Source organism: Bison bison, unplaced genomic scaffold (genome assembly GCF_000754665.1).
Source record: "Bison bison bison isolate TAMUID 2011002044 unplaced genomic scaffold, Bison_UMD1.0 scf7180017864032, whole genome shotgun sequence".
In the NCBI taxonomy this organism is placed as follows: Eukaryota; Metazoa; Chordata; class Mammalia; order Artiodactyla; family Bovidae; genus Bison; species Bison bison.
Genome location: NW_011494604.1, coordinates 3,098,720 through 3,114,632, shown reverse-complemented (window position 1 = coordinate 3,114,632; position 15,913 = coordinate 3,098,720). Strand labels below are relative to the sequence as shown.

Below are 15,913 nucleotides of genomic sequence, written 5' to 3'. Positions count from 1 at the left end.
GAGGGCCTGCTGTTTACAGCCTCTGAGAGGGCCTGCTGTTTACAGCCTCACAGAGGGCCTGCTGTTTACAGCCTCTGAGAGGGCCTGCTGTATACAGCCTCTGAGAGGGCCTGCTGTTTACAGCCTCTGAGAGGGCCTGTTGTTTACAACCTCTGAGAGGGCCTGCTGTATACAGCCTCACAGAGGGCCTGCTGTTTACAGCCTCACAGAGGGCCTGCTGTTTACAGCCTCTCAGAGGGCCTGCTGTATACAGCCTCTGAGAGGGCCTGCTGTTTACAGCCTCACAGAGGGCCTGCTGTTTATAGCCTCACAGAGGGCTTGCTGTTTACAGCCTCACAGAGGGCCTGCTGTTTACAGCCTCTGAGAGGGCCTGCTGTATACAGCCTCTGAGAGGGCCTGCTGTTTATACCTCTGAGAGGGCCTGCTGTTTACAGCCTCACAGAGGGCCTGCTGTTTACAGCCTCACAGAGGGCTTGCTGTTTACAGCCTCACAGAGGGCCTGCCATATACAGCCCAAGCGAGGATTCACTGTGTGCAACCTCAGAGGGCCACACGCGCCTCAGTGAATGCTCTTTGATGATCATGAAAGAGTTCTTTGTCGTCCTTGAAATGAGCATGGCCCACATGCCCAGGGCTGGACAAAGCCAGGTGGATATGCACACATAGAAGAACTGAGGCTAAAGTGAGGGAGGCAGAGCAGGGAAGGGTGAGCGCCCTCTCGGCCCGGTAACCGGTTGTCGAGTGCCACCTTCAGCATGTGTGTGTCAAGCCTGAGTGTGTGACCAGTCCCGCCAGGTGCTGGCCACCCAGAGCCGAGCCAGCCCCAGGCGCAGGGGAGGCGGACAGTGACGGAGCACAGATACCCAGATTACATTCCACTCCTCTTCTCGACTCTACTCGGCAGCAGTGGGCTGAGACAGGTCTTCTTCCCTGAGAGGGCAGGGGCATGCTTTCTGGGTTTGGGCTGGTTCTCCACTGCAGCCCTTGAGTGAGAAGGTGCAGAGGACCCCACCTATTGGGGGCTGTATTTGCAGGGGATGCTGGAGTTGGGGATGCCACCCCATTTCTTCTGGGTTTGCTTTCTCCCTGTGGCACGCTGTGTAAACTTTTAGTAACAGGCTGGGCCAGCCCCGGGGAAGGAGTGGAAGAAGGCAGCGCAGAAGGGCCCCCTGAGAGGAGTGCACTTCACGCAGGCTCTTTTGGAAACTGTTCTCTGAGCCTCTTGAAATAGAAAGTTCATGCATCTAAGTGTTTGACATGGAGGAGGTTTTGTTTTGTTTCAGTGTCTTGTTTTTCCATTTCAGCGGGCAGCTTGTGCAAGCGGAAGACTCCAGAATGTGACAAGGAGACCTCCATCTGCACCGATTTGGACGGGGTCGCGCTGTGCCAGTGCAAGTCTGGTTACTTCCAGTTCAACAAGATGGACCACTCCTGTCGAGGTAGCAGCAGGTCTGGGGCCCTGGGGCCCGAGGGATGGTGGGGAGGGGCCTCTGTCTGCTCTGGGGGTGACTGTTCTAATCTGGGGGTAACTGGTCCTGGTTGTTTGGCTCCCAGCAGGGTTGAATTTGTTATCTCCTTGGAATAATAGCATTATCTCTGACTGGTGCGCACTAGTCTGGCCAATCAGATTCAAAGGAAAAGAAAAAAGAACGGAATGCCTGGGGTGGCCAGGCCTTTTCTTTTTTTTCCTACTTAAAGGAAGTTAGAAAAATTACTGTTTTAATTCCTAAAGCTTTATTCTATTGTCTGCTAATCTTTTAAAATGGAAATACCAGCATGAAGGCAGGGGTGTACCCTTTAGCAGTAGCTGGCAGCTTGGGAGACCTGAGTCAGAACCCTCTTCTGCCTGCCCGTCCTCTCTCGGGCAAGTCACTTTGCTTCGCTGAGCCCAAGTTCCCTCTTCTGTGCAGTGGGTGCAGTGAGGCTTCATCAGATATTCTAGGAATTAAAGAGGCAGTGGTTATGGAGGTACTTTGTAAGCCATCAGCATTTGCTCTTGTGTTTTACCCAGGTTATTATTGAACCAGTGGGTTCTGGTTTAAAAGATTTTATGTCAGAAACCTGATTCTGCTAACCTTTGGGTGAGGATTAAATTCATCCAGTTTCATACATGGGCTGTTCAGTGAATACAGTGCACGAATACTGCTTTAAAATAAAATGTATTAAAATCCAGAGCACTGGATACCCTGACTTATGAAAGCCTGCTGCAATTCACAGTCACAGGAAAACTGGCAACATAAAGGTGTCATGTAGCCTTAGGCCTCGCATCACATGAGAACGTGTGTGGCCCAGTTTTCCTGCTCAGTCAACACCTGCCAGTGACAGATGTACTGGAATCTGAGTGAAAACGGTGTCCTAGGGAAGGTGACATGCCACTTATTTCCGTCAGGACCTCCTGTTAGAGGAGAGGATAAAAATGCATCTCAGGGCAGTGCTGTATCCTGAGCTTCGGACCCTCTGACTTAGGTACTTTAAAAGTGCAGCTTCTCGGCTCTGCATGCAGCCCTGAGCAGGGTTTGGAGAGGGGGCCTACGCTGGGGCAGCGGGCCTGATGCTGACACTCAGGGCACTGCTCAGCACCCCGCCAGTCTACCACTCTGATGTGGAGATGCTGCTTCCTAGTTCCTTCTTACCTGGTTTCATGCAGAGTGCTCCTGGCCTGTCTTAACTGGGGCACTGAGCCCACTTCGGGCGGGCAGGGGACATCTGCTGACATCCACGTGTGCTGGGGCCAAGGAGTGGTGGCTTCTGTGCACAGGGCCTGTGCAATTTCAGGTGGTCTCAAGAGTAGCCCTGCCACCTCTGCTTCTGACTGGCCTAAGTCATTTACCTCTCTGGGCAAGTCCACAATTTCCTAATTGTGTCGCTTACAGACTAGCGTTAGCAATAGCAGAGCTGCCGAAGATTTACCATTCGCAGGGACACAGGCACCAGCAACATTATGTGTGTTAAGTAGTGACCCAAGAATCGGAATAAGGAAGCCGTGGTTAGCTTTTGGGCTTACGGCCAAGGCCCTACTTAGCCTGGTTTCTGCGGCATCCTGTTGGTTAGATTTTCATCCGTGACAATCAGGGCTCCATGAATGGATCCTGGAGCTCCTTGGGCCACAGACCTGTGGCTGGGTTCTGAGGGGTCACAGTGACATCTTCTGGCCGTTGGTGCTGGAGCACAGGGATGGTTAAAAGGAGTTCTCTTTAGGACACCTCAAATGTGGGTAAAATCCCTGGTGTAAACTGAGGATAAAGGCATGTGGGTGTGTGTTTTCTAAATCTCTACAATTAACAGTTGCATATTAGCAACTGCATATTGTTTTTTGTTGTACACACATACACATACTTCCTACTATCTCACATAAAATGTCTTTACCAGACTTTCAAAGCCTCATGTAAAATTAAAGTAGGTGTCCTTCCGATAGATGTCTTGTAGCTTCCTTCCATCATGCAGACATCCTGATGGATCCCAACCACCCATTAGCAAGTCTCTTCCTCTGACTAGACTGCAGATACTTGGACAGAGGAGCCTTGCAGGCTACAGTCCATGGGGTCCCAAAAAGTTGAACACTGCTAAGTGACTGATACTTCGCAGTGAGGTCTAGGCTGATGTGTGAAGTTCACAGCGCTGCTCAGCACGCCTCCATGGGATTCTCCAGGCAAAAATACTGGAGTGAGCAGCCTTTCCCTTCTCCAGGGGATCTTCCCAACCCAGGGATCGAACCCAGATCTCTTGCATTGCAGACAGATTCATTCCTGTCTGAGCCACCAGGGAAGTGGGTGGCTGTCTGTAGAATATGTTTGTACATTGTGGGGTTCCACAAACGTCTGTTGAAGAAACAAATGGACGATAGGCAGCAAATACGATAGGACAAGGTTGGCAGGTCTTGATTTGGTTTCCTGCAAGGGAGCAAAAAAGCCTAAAGACTCTACCATGTACTGATTTTATGTTAAAAGGCCAGAAGGCCTGAATGTGCTTATGTTCATATCAATAGGGGGAGCCCACTTCGGGCATATATGAATACTGCCACATTGATTTCATCTTCAGTGCTGTGTGGGTCAGGGTCACTCTAGGGTGTGGAGACGAGGAGCTGGGTCGTCAGGCCCATTGGAGTGCCCTGTGACAAGGCTTCCCTCCCAGAGCCTGAGAGCAGCCCATGGTAGCCCATGGTACCAGGCCCGTGGTAGCAGTCGGTCTTTGATGAATGACTGAATGGGCCCATCTGAACTAAGGAAATATCATTATACCAGGAAGCCAGGCCACTTCTGAAGCTACGTGAAAACAGCCCAGCCCATCAGCTCACAGACAGGACATGACAAGGACCTTACATCTGGGTGGATGACAGCCATGGTGTGGAAAGCTCCTACCCAGCAAATGAGGGTTGGGTCAGTAGAGCTGATGTAAAAACTTTTCCAGGAAGAAATGTTCAGAACAGAACAGACTAGTGTGACATCAACCTGCCTTGGGGCTGAGATGGGTGGGGATGAGTCATGGGCACCTCCAGTCCCTGTGTGGCTGCCCTGCAGTCAGAGCCAAGGGTCACCCAAGGGCAGCTTTCCCTGCTCCCATGACCCAGCTGTAGTGTGGGGACTGCCAGGCATGGCACTTCCACTCCAGGGAGACAGGAGTGCTCTGCTTGTTCCTTAGAGAAGGTCCACCTGAGTAAGGGCTTCCCTGGTGGCTCAGATGGTAAAGAATCTGCCTGAAATGCAGAAGACATAAGAGACTCAGGTTTGATCCCTGGGTGGGGAAGATGCTCTAGAAAAGAGAATGGCTGCCCACTCCAGTATTCCTGCCTGAAGAATTCCTTGGACTGAGGAGCCTGTGGGCTGTAGTCTATGGGGTTGCAAAGAGTCAGACACAACTCAGCAAGGCACCCACACCCACACCCACCCACCCCTACGTGAGGCCTACTCAAAGTCATCAAAGATTTGGGCGCGGGGCCTGGTTCCTCCTTCCTGAAATGGGTATGATCATACTCTGCTGCTGCTGCTGCTAAGTCACTTCAGTCGTGTCTAACTCTGTGCGACCCCACAGACGGCAGCCCACCAGGCTCCCCCGTCCCTGGGACCTCCAGGCAAGAACACTGGAGTGGGTTGCCATTGCCTTCTCCAATGTGTGAAAGTGAAGTCATTCAGTTGTGTCCGACCCTCAGCGACCCTATGGACTGCAGCCCACCAGGCTCCTCCATCCATGGGATTTTCCAGGCAGGAGTACTGGAGTGGGGTGCCATTGCCTTCTCCGATGATCATACTCAAACTTATTGCAAAAATGATTTGAAGCACCTAATGAAAATTCACTGTAACAAAATGAGATTTAATTTAAAAGGTAAATAAGGTTGAAGGAGAAATACAATGACTACTTTGTTGAGGCTAGAAGGAACATGAACATACAAAAAGATATACCCTAAGTTCTCACTTGTTTGGTAAAGATAGGCACTCACTCAAGTTCTGAACATCTGGGACACTAAGGCAAAGAGAGAAACGTGATTTGGGGGAAAAAAATAGTAACCATAAAATAAATAGTTCTTTAGGACCATCCCCATTTTTCTAGATCCTGGGACCCAAGAGAAGTTTCTCTGGAAAGTCCACAATGTGATCCATGATAGCCTGTGATAAATACCCTAGGCTATGCCTGGGGCTGCTGCTACTAAAAGATGGCCTTTAATAAAGCAAGTGTAGCTCAGGAGAAGTGAATCCAGGGGAGCTGAAACAGTGCAGTGCAGGCTCACAGCTCTCATGATCTGCTGTGAGAGAATTTAGGTTATTTAGAACAGTATTTCCCACACCATTCTGTAAGACTCTAGTGATATGTCAATAGTCTATGACAATAAAATAGATGCTAGAATCATTTAGTGTCTAACAGTGAAAAATAGAACAACATCAAGCACGTCTACATGTGTGCGTGCCAAGTCGCTTCAGTCGTGTCCGACTCTTTGGGACCCTGTAGACTGTAGCCCCACTAGGCTCCTCTTTCCATGGGATTTTCCAGGCAAGAATACTGGAGTGGGTTGCCTTGCGCTTCTCCAGGGGATCTTCCCGATCCAGGAGTGGAACCCTAGTCTCTTATGTCTCCTGCATTGGCAGGCAGGTTCCTTACCACTATCACTGCCTGGGAAGCCCACGTAGTTAAATGTTAGGACGCACAGATTCTTGAAGGGAAGTCTGTGAGCGATCTCTCAATCTGTGGGGCCTGCAGCCTTTGAGCCACGTGCTGCTGGCACTCAAACGTTGCCATCAGTGTGTGCGCTGTCTGTCTAGAGATTACTGCTCTGTGCTATGTTCCTTTACTTAACTGTGATTCTTGTGTGCAGCGTATATCATACATGAACGATGAGTCAAATTTCTGTCATTCCTTGCAGCAGTGAATTTATCTGAGAGGCTATTTTTTATTATCTACTTTCATCCAAGCACATGTTAGGGCTCGTGATGTTCTATCAGCTTATTGTAGTGCTGAAAATGTTCTGTAATCAGATCAGTGCAGGAACTGCTGATGCAGGGGAATGACCGGCCCACAGCCTTCAGTGAAGCAGTGGTCTATAAACCGCAGTGCCAGAGGGTTCAAAGCTATAGTCTTGTGTGATGTGCTGATTAGGGCTCAGCTAGGTATGTCCAGAATCCACTACACAGACCACAGGGTGAGCATTCTCTTATGGAAACTGACCATGGACCATGGCTTTCTCACTTCCTGATGGAAGGGCGCTAACAGAGCCAACGGCAGGTTAAAGAAGGTTTGACTTAAAGACGGTGAGGCATTTATCTTTTGTTTATGGAAGGAAGTTACTCAGGGACCACAGAGAACTTCCAAAAATAATTGCAAATGTTAGATAATAGTTACAATTACAGTTAGTGGTTACTGCATGCTAGGTCCTGTGGTAAGTCATTTGCATGCCTTATTTTCCTTAATCCCCTCCAAGAAACTATAAAAAAAAATTATTATTATCCTTTTTTTTATAGCTGAGAAGCTAGAATCACTAAGAGGTTAAGTTTTGGGGTCTTTTTGATAAAATTAAAGATTGAGCTGGCAGCAGTATTTAGGCCAGGTTTTAGATAATTCTAAAGTTATTTGTGGGCTTCCCGGGTGGCTGTGTGGTGAAGAATCCACCTGCCAATGCAAGAGACACAGGTTCAATCCCTGGGTCAGGAAGATCCTCTGGATAAAGAAATGGCAACCCACTCCAGTATTATTGCCTGGAAAATCTCATGGACAGAGGAGCCTGGCATACAGTCTATAGGGTTGGGGTCAGACATGACTCAGCAACTAAATAACCTACAACAAAGCTATTTTGTAGCCTTTTGGTTCTAGAACATTCTTGTGAACTTTAGGGTGGCCAGTTTTATTAACCATCAGTTGGGCCAAGATAAGTTAATAGACACGATCATGGATTTTCATTTTCTCTTTCAGCCTGTGAAGATGGATATAGGCTTGAAAATGAAACCTGTATGAGGTAGGCAGCATGTTCATTTATTCTGACGAATTTGTTCCAAACCTTATTTAGAAGTTATGTAGGTAAGTTGCCTCAGTAATTTCTTCTGATATTTGAAACTAATTCTTGTTCTTTTTTTTCCTGTCAACTCGCAGTTGCCCATTCGGCCTTGGTGGTCTCAACTGTGGAAACCGTAAGTATGCGGGCGTCCCGAGCTCCACGTGGGCAGGGCTGGTGACATATGTCTATTCCCTGCCCTCACCCTGGAGAGCAGAGTGCTCACCAGGGCTGGAGGTTTGTAGGGGAGGTCAACATTTATTTATTTACCTAGATAAATTTCCTAGATAGCCGGACAGAGGAGTATCAGTCAATAAATGTGGCTGGGAGGGAGGGACCACCCCCAGGAGAATAGAAGAACCTCCTGGGTACTTCTTAGAGGGGCTGGAACTGGAAGAAGATCGGCAGTGACTGGTATGGAGGGAGAAGGAATCCAGGCAGAGGGGACAACCTGAACAAAGGTCTCGGGCCAGTCTGGGCCTGTGATTCTGGAGGGCAGTGTGTAAGTAGGTGTGGCTGGGACAGAGGAAGGTAGAGAGTGAAGGATTAGGTTGGCAGAGTATGTGAGGATCAGATTCTTGGGGTTTTTGATAGAGCCTGAGAATTTAGACTCTAGTCAGTAGCCTCTGTAGAACTAGCAAGTCTTAGAGCAGGAAGGCATTTTTGATCAAGAAAATCAAGTCAGGAGGCAGTGAGAAGGACAGAGAGCGTGGGGCCATTTAGACCAGTGTCGTCAGGGCGGGGGTCATGGCTGGATGCAGACTAGGGAGGCCCCTGATCTTAGCTGACGTCTGTGCCCCTGGAGTACAATGGTCGAGGGGCACTGACCATGCATGTGGCATGTTTCACACTCAGTTTACTTCTCTGAGAAGAGCAGTTGGGATTCATTTCAGATCACTTTCACTGACATTTTCTTATCCTGAGACCTAAGAAGTTAAAGTGACCCTCAAAACTATTGAAAGAAATTCTAGGATATAGGATGAAAAAGGAATGGTAACAGTCAGCACTTTAGAATAGCTTTGTCGCTCATTCTGTAGAATCTTCCAGCAGTCCATAGTCTTAAGTTTACTCTCCCACAAGTGGACATGACTTTATTTAATAAGAGATGCTACCTTTACCCCATCAGTCATAAATTCCAAATGTTTTTAAAGCTCTCATGCAAGAAACGGGAGGAGGGTGAAGACTAGGCAGCTCTTTCTTATAGCACAATATCACAGGTGTACTTGGTTTAATAAGAGTGTGAGTGAAACACGACAATGTGTGGAGAGATGTAGCCGGCTGGGGCTGAGCCGGGAGCAGGACCCCCCTGCCTGTCCTCCTGGGGCTCCTCGGCCCCTCGTAGGATGAGCCAGTACTTCTCACTTGCTTGTGGTCAAACAGCTCCCTGACTAGGTTTCACTAGAAAATGCTTCCTATTTCTCTGTGAATGGAAGAGCAAAAATGGATCAGTGAAAAACCCTCAAAAGGGTTGAAAGAAGGGAGTAGCGCGTTGCTCTTGGTGGCAGTTAGTGATTTGCTTTTCAGAGATCATTAAACACCACGTATGTAGAGATGATGTACGCTACATCCACTGACCGTTCTGTGAGTTCCTATGTCTCCGCATGATGTGGGTGGGGTCTTGGGAGTAGCAGGATCTCTCTCTGTTCCTGAGATTTCCTTTTCCTCCCTTTTATCCGAGTCGTCACAGTCATTTCCAGCAGAGGGCAGACTCTGGCCTGGATGGCTAGCTCTCTGCCACGTTTTGTTGGGCCACGTTTTGTTGGGGACTCTGGTTAACTCTGATGGCGTGAATACCACTTTATGACTTTGACATCTATTTGCATGTCAGTGTCACAAAGCAATTAATAGTCACTGATAATAAATGGCACATGCCATCTCCGATCAGCCCTGGTGTGGGTTAAGGAGTCGGAGCACCTGAATTTCCTCCCCACCTATGCTGATAGCTAGGTGAGGATATGCCTTGTGAGGTCTGTGACTTGTCACCTGGTGTTTTGTGCCAAATAACAGAGATAACCACCCACCCCTGTCACTTCTGCTGTCACCACGAAAGACAGTTTAAATGCCTTCTTGGGGGTCTGACTCAGGCTGGACCTTTTGTAGAAAAGAAACGCTGCTCTCTGCAGCCTTCTGGGGACACGTGCTCTGGTACCCAAGCCCTGTGAGTTAGGGCACCCTGCTCTGTCCAACCACGCGTGTGGCGTTTCTGGAAATCAGCCAGCTCTACTGTATTCTGGCTTTAGGCATAGCCTCTGACCTGCCTTTCTGCAGCCTATTAGCTTTCTAGTTGCGCCCAGATTTCACTTGTCGCTCTTCATAGAGAATGTCCTTCAGACTGGAGAGGGCAGAACAAGCTCTGCTGTCACATCCCTTAGTCCGTGAGCACCTACCCGGCGCGGCAAGGCCTCCCCTTTTAGTTTCCTTTCTGTGTAAAGTATGTGTTTCTACCACAGATCCCAGCAACTCTGTTTTCTCGTACCGCTGTCCTGTGGCTCTAGAATTCTTACAGAGCTGTTGTCAGAGTGTCCTCACTTCCCCTTGTCCCCATCCCAGCCTTTCTGAGGCACGCACATTTCCTTCTTTGCATGAATTTTATAGAGGCTCCTTCTCGCAATTTTATTATATCTCTCATGACCACATAGTTTGCTTCACCTGTTTTTCTCTTTTTAAAGTAGGTGAATTTTTTCTTTTCATAACATAAAAAAAAATACTTGTACATTAATTTTCCTTCTGTAATCCAAATTAATTAGCAGACAGATACAAGGGAAGAAGAAAACTAAAGTCTCATCCCCATTAAACCTCACTGCTAATACCCTGCTGTATATCCCTGGTATGACATGTGGTGGATAGGACCACCAACAGCAACCAGGACCTTGTCAGAAATGCAGGATTTCAAACCTCTTCACTATGGACCTACTGAATTAGAATTTTAACCAGACTCCTGGATTCAGTGAATAGGCAGATTTGCATACATCTCACAGTTTAAGAAGCAGTATACCAGAAGTTTGTATGTGTGTCTTTTTAACAGCAATTGGATCTCACAGAAGATACTGTTTTGTAACCTGCCTTTGAACTTAGTAAACTGTGCAGTGTTTTCATTGGCATAAATTATAAGGTGACTTTAGATAGTTCTGTTAAATTCTACTCTGTATATATCATAATTTACTTAACCATCCCCTCTTATTATCAATTTAAAATCTTTTTTTTTTCTCTGTATTGCCATTCTTCTGTTTGTGGTCACTGTCACTTGGTGAGGATAGAACATCATCAGATAATTTTCCTAGATTACCTTTTTCTGGCTGCAGACATTTTAATCCATCCCTCCTCCTTATCTGCGACACATCCTTTCATAAGGCACCCTTTCCGTTCCAATGCCCCGCGTCTCTCCAGTGGAGACTCCTTCCCTGCCAGGCTCCCTGAGCAGCCAGGAGGATGTGGAGTCTGTCTCCCACATGTCTTGGCATCTTCTTCCTCTTCCACTGAAACCAAACTTTCAGCTTAAAGATCTTTCTGCCTTGTCTTCTCAACCTACAGTCTGGCAGCAGGTGTATGAAGTCTTCACCTTGTAGTTACATTGGGCTCAGAACTCAAACCAGTGGAAACACTACGTGTCAGCAGGAGTCACTTGTAACACACTGCTCAGAAGGAGGAAGAGCTCATTAGTTATCCAGCAGGCAGCTGGAAGTCTCATGCAGTTAACAGCAAACCTCTCACTTGGTGTCAGAACTGAAAGGAAGCAGCCCTGGAAGAGGGGATTGCAACTCTCCCGACTCTTGTGTGCTACGGCCACACTTACAGTCTGCAGATGCGAGAAAGGGAAATTTCAAAAGGAAAAAAAAAGAACGTTGTGAACAGAGTTCTAAAGGAGAGATGGTGTAAGAGGAGTGGAAAGATTTAAATGGCAGAACTCTAATCACACTTCACTAATGAACACAGTGGGAGGGCAAGTGGGAGACCTAAATGAATTTTAAGGTGAAACGAATGTGGCCGCCTAGAAAGGTCTGTAATGAAGCCTAATTTTAAAGGAAGGCATATAGGTTGGTACGGTTCTGACCTCAATTCAGATGTATTTTTTTCCACGTCACTAAGCCAGTTATCTCAGTTCTGACGCTGTCTCCAGGTACATCCCGCAGCTTAAGGGCTGGGCCTGCCGACTTTCCCACTCCACGCCCCTCCCCAGCAGACCCCAGTCCCTCATCCAGGTTATCACCTGTGCTTCTGACTAACTGACTGTAGATCAGAGGTCCCAGTGACCTCCTCCCTAGGGCCCGTTGATTTGCTGTACTGGCTCACAGAACTCAGGAAACATTTTACTAGATGCCAGCTTATGAAGAGACGCACGAGACTTCAAGCTTACTGCTGGATAACTAATGATCTCTTCCTCCTCCTGAGCAGTGTGTTACGAGTGACTCCTGCCACACGTAGCATTTCCACTGGTTTGAGTTCTGAGCTGTTGGCTTCCCTGACAGCTCAGTTGGTACAGAAGCCACCTGCAATGCAGGAGACCCCGGTTCGATTCCTGGGTTGGGAAGATCTGCTGGAGAAGCGATAGGCTCCCCACTCGAGTATTCTTGGGCTTCCCTTGTGGCTCAGCTGGTAAAAAAAATCTGCCTGCAATGTAGGAGACCTGGGTTCGATCCCTGGGTTGGAAAGATTCCCCTGGAAAAAGGAAAGGCTACCCACTCCAGTATTCTGGCAAATAGTGGAGAATTCCATGGACAGTCCATGGGGTCGCAAAGAGTCAGACGTGACTGAGCGACTTTCACTTTTCTTTTCAGCTTATTATAAAAGAGAATAGCTGGATGGAAGAGATGCACAGGGCCAAGTTAGGGGAAGGGCCGGGAATGTCATGCCGTCTCCTGGCCCTCCCATCCTCCCCTCATTTCCCAACCTTCACCAACCTGGAGTTCTCTGAATCCTGTCCTTTTGGGGTTTTATGGGAGGCTTCATTACACAGGCACAGTTGATTAAATCACTGGCCATTAGTGACTGAATTCAGTCTCTAGCCCCTCTTCCTTCCCAGGAGGTTGGGGGTAGGATCGAAAGTTCTAATGGGCTAATCACAAATTGGTTTCCCTGGCAGCAAACATCCATCCAAGAGTTACCTAAGGGCTATCCAGATGTCACTAATGTAAGAAAAGACACCATTGCTCTGCAAGCTTAGGAAATTCCTAGAGTTTTAGGAGCTATGCCTGGGACAAGGACGGGGAACAGATAAAAAATATTTCTTATAAATCAGTATCATAATTGACTAAGATTCTTCTGGGGTAAATAAATGTAGCTAGCTTGAACAATGAAGACGGATTATTGGAAATCATGAAATTCCAACTTCAAGAGTGGCAAGAATCAGGGAGTTGTGGGGAGTCTCAGCAGAGGAGGTTGGCACCTTCTTTTCAGAGCACATGCTAACATGGAGCCATCTTCATCTCTGTCTTGGCTCTTACTGTGGGTCTGTGCACAAACTTGCTGCCTCACAATGGAAAACAGGCTCAGCAGACAGCTTCAAGTGTGTGTCAGTACCTTGGTCATTTTTAAATAAAAGGTTCTGTCTTCCAAAATGAGATTCCTGGGAGGAGCTAATTGATCCAGTTGGGATCTTGTGTTTACTCCCAGACGAAACTCTTGTGGCTTGGGATGGTGTTAAAGTACAAGCATGACCGCCCCACTGAGCCCTGCATGTGGAAGGGAGTAGATAGTTCCCAGTAGGGGGTGGCTAAGCAGGCAGTCCTATAGATTCCAAATAACCACATAAGCAAGGACAAATATGGCTTATAGGAAAGACTAAGGCCCAGAGTGAGTTGGTTTAATGAAAAATGGCAACAGCAATGACAAAAACAGCAACCTATGATCAAACCATAAGAAGAATAAAGAAATGTCAAGAAATGTGGAAGACAAAGGAAAACAAAGAATTCCAGGATCATCATTCTGCAGGATCTCTTCAAAGGAGGAAGGATAGAACAGACCACCCTAAGACAATACCCATGACCTTCACTCTCACCTGAACATTCAGGGAACCTACAGGACTAGTGAACATTATAGTAGGCGTTGGTATAAATCCCAGGCACTGTAATCGTTGTGTGACCTCATCGTAAATCTAAATCAGTCCTTAAATGTGAAAGATCAGTTGTAGTTCATGAGCTGACTTGACTGCAGGTATGAGAAAAAAGTACTAGAGAAGATTCTTGAGAGTTCCTTGGACAGCAAGGAGATCAAACTAGTCAACCCTAAAGGAAACCAACCCTAAATATTAATTGGAAGGATTGATGCTGAAGCTCCAATACTTTGGCCACCTGATGTGAAGAGCCGACTCATTAGAAAAGACCCTGATGCTGGGAAGAATTGAAGGCAAAAAGAGAAGAGGGCAGCAAAGGATGAGATGGCTAGATAGCATCACCAACTCAATAGACATGAGTTTGAGTAAGCTCCGGGAGATAGTGGGTGGAGGACAGGGAAGCCTGGCGTGCTGCAGTCCATGGGGTCACAAAGAATTGGACATCACTTAGTGACCGAACAACAGCAACGTGAGAAAAAAGATCTGTGACTACATTGTCTACAAGCTTGTTACAAGCTTCCAGTGAAATAGCTGCCAGAGAACATCAAATGACTTTTTAAAAAATGTATGTGTATAAAGTATATTATATATGTACACATATAATTTCTAGATTTAGAGAAGGTTGTGTGTGTCTATATGTATATATAAAGACATGAAGAAAGTTTGGGAAGCAGAAAAACGTGAAGAAAGTACCAGTCCATCAGTACTCGAGGTGGCACTGATGTCTGAACATTTTTGTGAGTTCCCTCCCAGATGCTTTCCCTGAGCTCACACGCACAGAGGTCTTCTGGCTTTCAGTCCTGTGTTCTTTCCTCTCCTGCATAATTTAAGCCAGTGCCACCCAAGGTCTGGCCTGCAGGTTGATGGCATCTCCAACCCCAAGAAGCTTACCAGAGATACAACTTCTTAGACCTTGCCCAGACCTGCTGAATCCAATCTCTTGGGGTGGGGACCAGGCATCTGAGATTTAACATATCCTCTGGGTGATTCAGATGGACAGGAAGAGTTTGAGACGCACTGGCCTATAGCATACAGGATAATGTTTCTTAGTCAATAAGGAAATAACAGTCCAAACTAATGACATATTTATTAATTACACTGTTGTTCCAGGAAAGGGGAGATGAAAGGAATAAAGTCTAAACTTAACTGCGGTTTCCTTTCAACAAGTTGGTTCTCAGGAGAGACGGTTCAGCTATCTCCAGTTATCAGCACAAAAGCCAGAGTTTTTGTTTCCAGAGCAGATTTCTAGGGAACCAAGACACTTGTGTTGACAAGCAAGATGATCTTCACGGGACTAAACTGCTGCACGGCTTCCAGCATTGCTGGTAGAAGAGTCTCCTTTACCTTGGGAGGTGGGAGGAACTGGTGTCCCAGGGTCTTCAGAAAGCTGTTTAGATCAGCAAAGGATAGCCTCCTCCAGACTGGATGCTCTTAGAGAGTCCTCACAAACTCTTGAGTGTGTAGAATCTATGTTCCCCCACTCATGGTGCTCCTTCATAGGTTCCTATTGATAAGCTCCCAGCTGTGCCATTAAGTGCTGTGGGCAGCCATAGATGTGGGTGATGACATCCTGAAGCATGTTTTCACTTTCATAGCAAAACAGTAACTTCATTCTTTTGTTGTTTTGTTTTGGCATGCCGCATGCCTTGCAGGGTCTTAGTTCCCCAACCAGAGATTGAACTTGGGCCCTGGCAGTCAGAGCACGGAGTGCTAACCACTGGACCTCCAGGGAGCTCCCCAATAGCTTCGTTCTTAAAAGCAACTTCATTTTTGTCACAATCAAGGGGACCTGAAGGTGGTTTTATATAAAACCACCTCATAACACAGCGCCCCTCAAAGTGTGGGGGGCTGTGAACGGTAACAAGACGGTACAGAAACAGAAAGTAAGCACTTAGAATCCTTTACATGAGCGCGGCTGTGACACCCAAGCATGGGATCCTTTGTAAAGTGAAGAGCCTCGTTGTGTTTTAGCGTTGGTCTGCAGGAGAAGGCAATGGCACCCCACTCCAGTACTCTTGCCTGGAAAATCCCATGGATGGAGGAGCCTGGTAGGCTGCAGTCCATGGGGTCGCCAAGAGTCAGACACGACTGAGCGACTTCACTTTCACTTTTCACTTTCATGCGTTGGAGGAGGAAATGGCAACCCACCCCAGTGTTCTTGCCTGGAGAATCCCAGGGACGGTGGGGCCTGGTGGGCTGCCGTCTATGGGGTCGCACAGAGTCGGACACGACTGAAGCAACTTGCAGCAGCAGACTCTTTAAAAAAAAAAAAAAGGAGAGAAAGAAATTCATGATAGCCGGTGCCCAGGGGAAAAGACAAAGGAACAAATGAGACTCTATTTAAAAATAATATCCAAAAGCATGAGCCAAAAAAACTGGCCCTTGACCAT

General features: G+C 47.3%; 1 protein-coding gene across 1 annotated transcript in view; it reads left to right on the top strand.

Moving 5' to 3' along the window:
• The window catches only part of HEG1 (heart development protein with EGF-like domains 1), an 83,916-nt gene that overhangs the window by 53,253 nt on the left and 14,750 nt on the right, over positions 1 to 15,913 (top strand). The window contains exons 13-15 of the mRNA XM_010834412.1: positions 1,305 to 1,439; positions 7,396 to 7,438; positions 7,573 to 7,610. Of these exons, the coding sequence (XP_010832714.1) occupies positions 1,305 to 1,439; positions 7,396 to 7,438; positions 7,573 to 7,610 (216 nt within the window). The remainder of the gene's footprint in view (positions 1 to 1,304; positions 1,440 to 7,395; positions 7,439 to 7,572; positions 7,611 to 15,913) is intronic.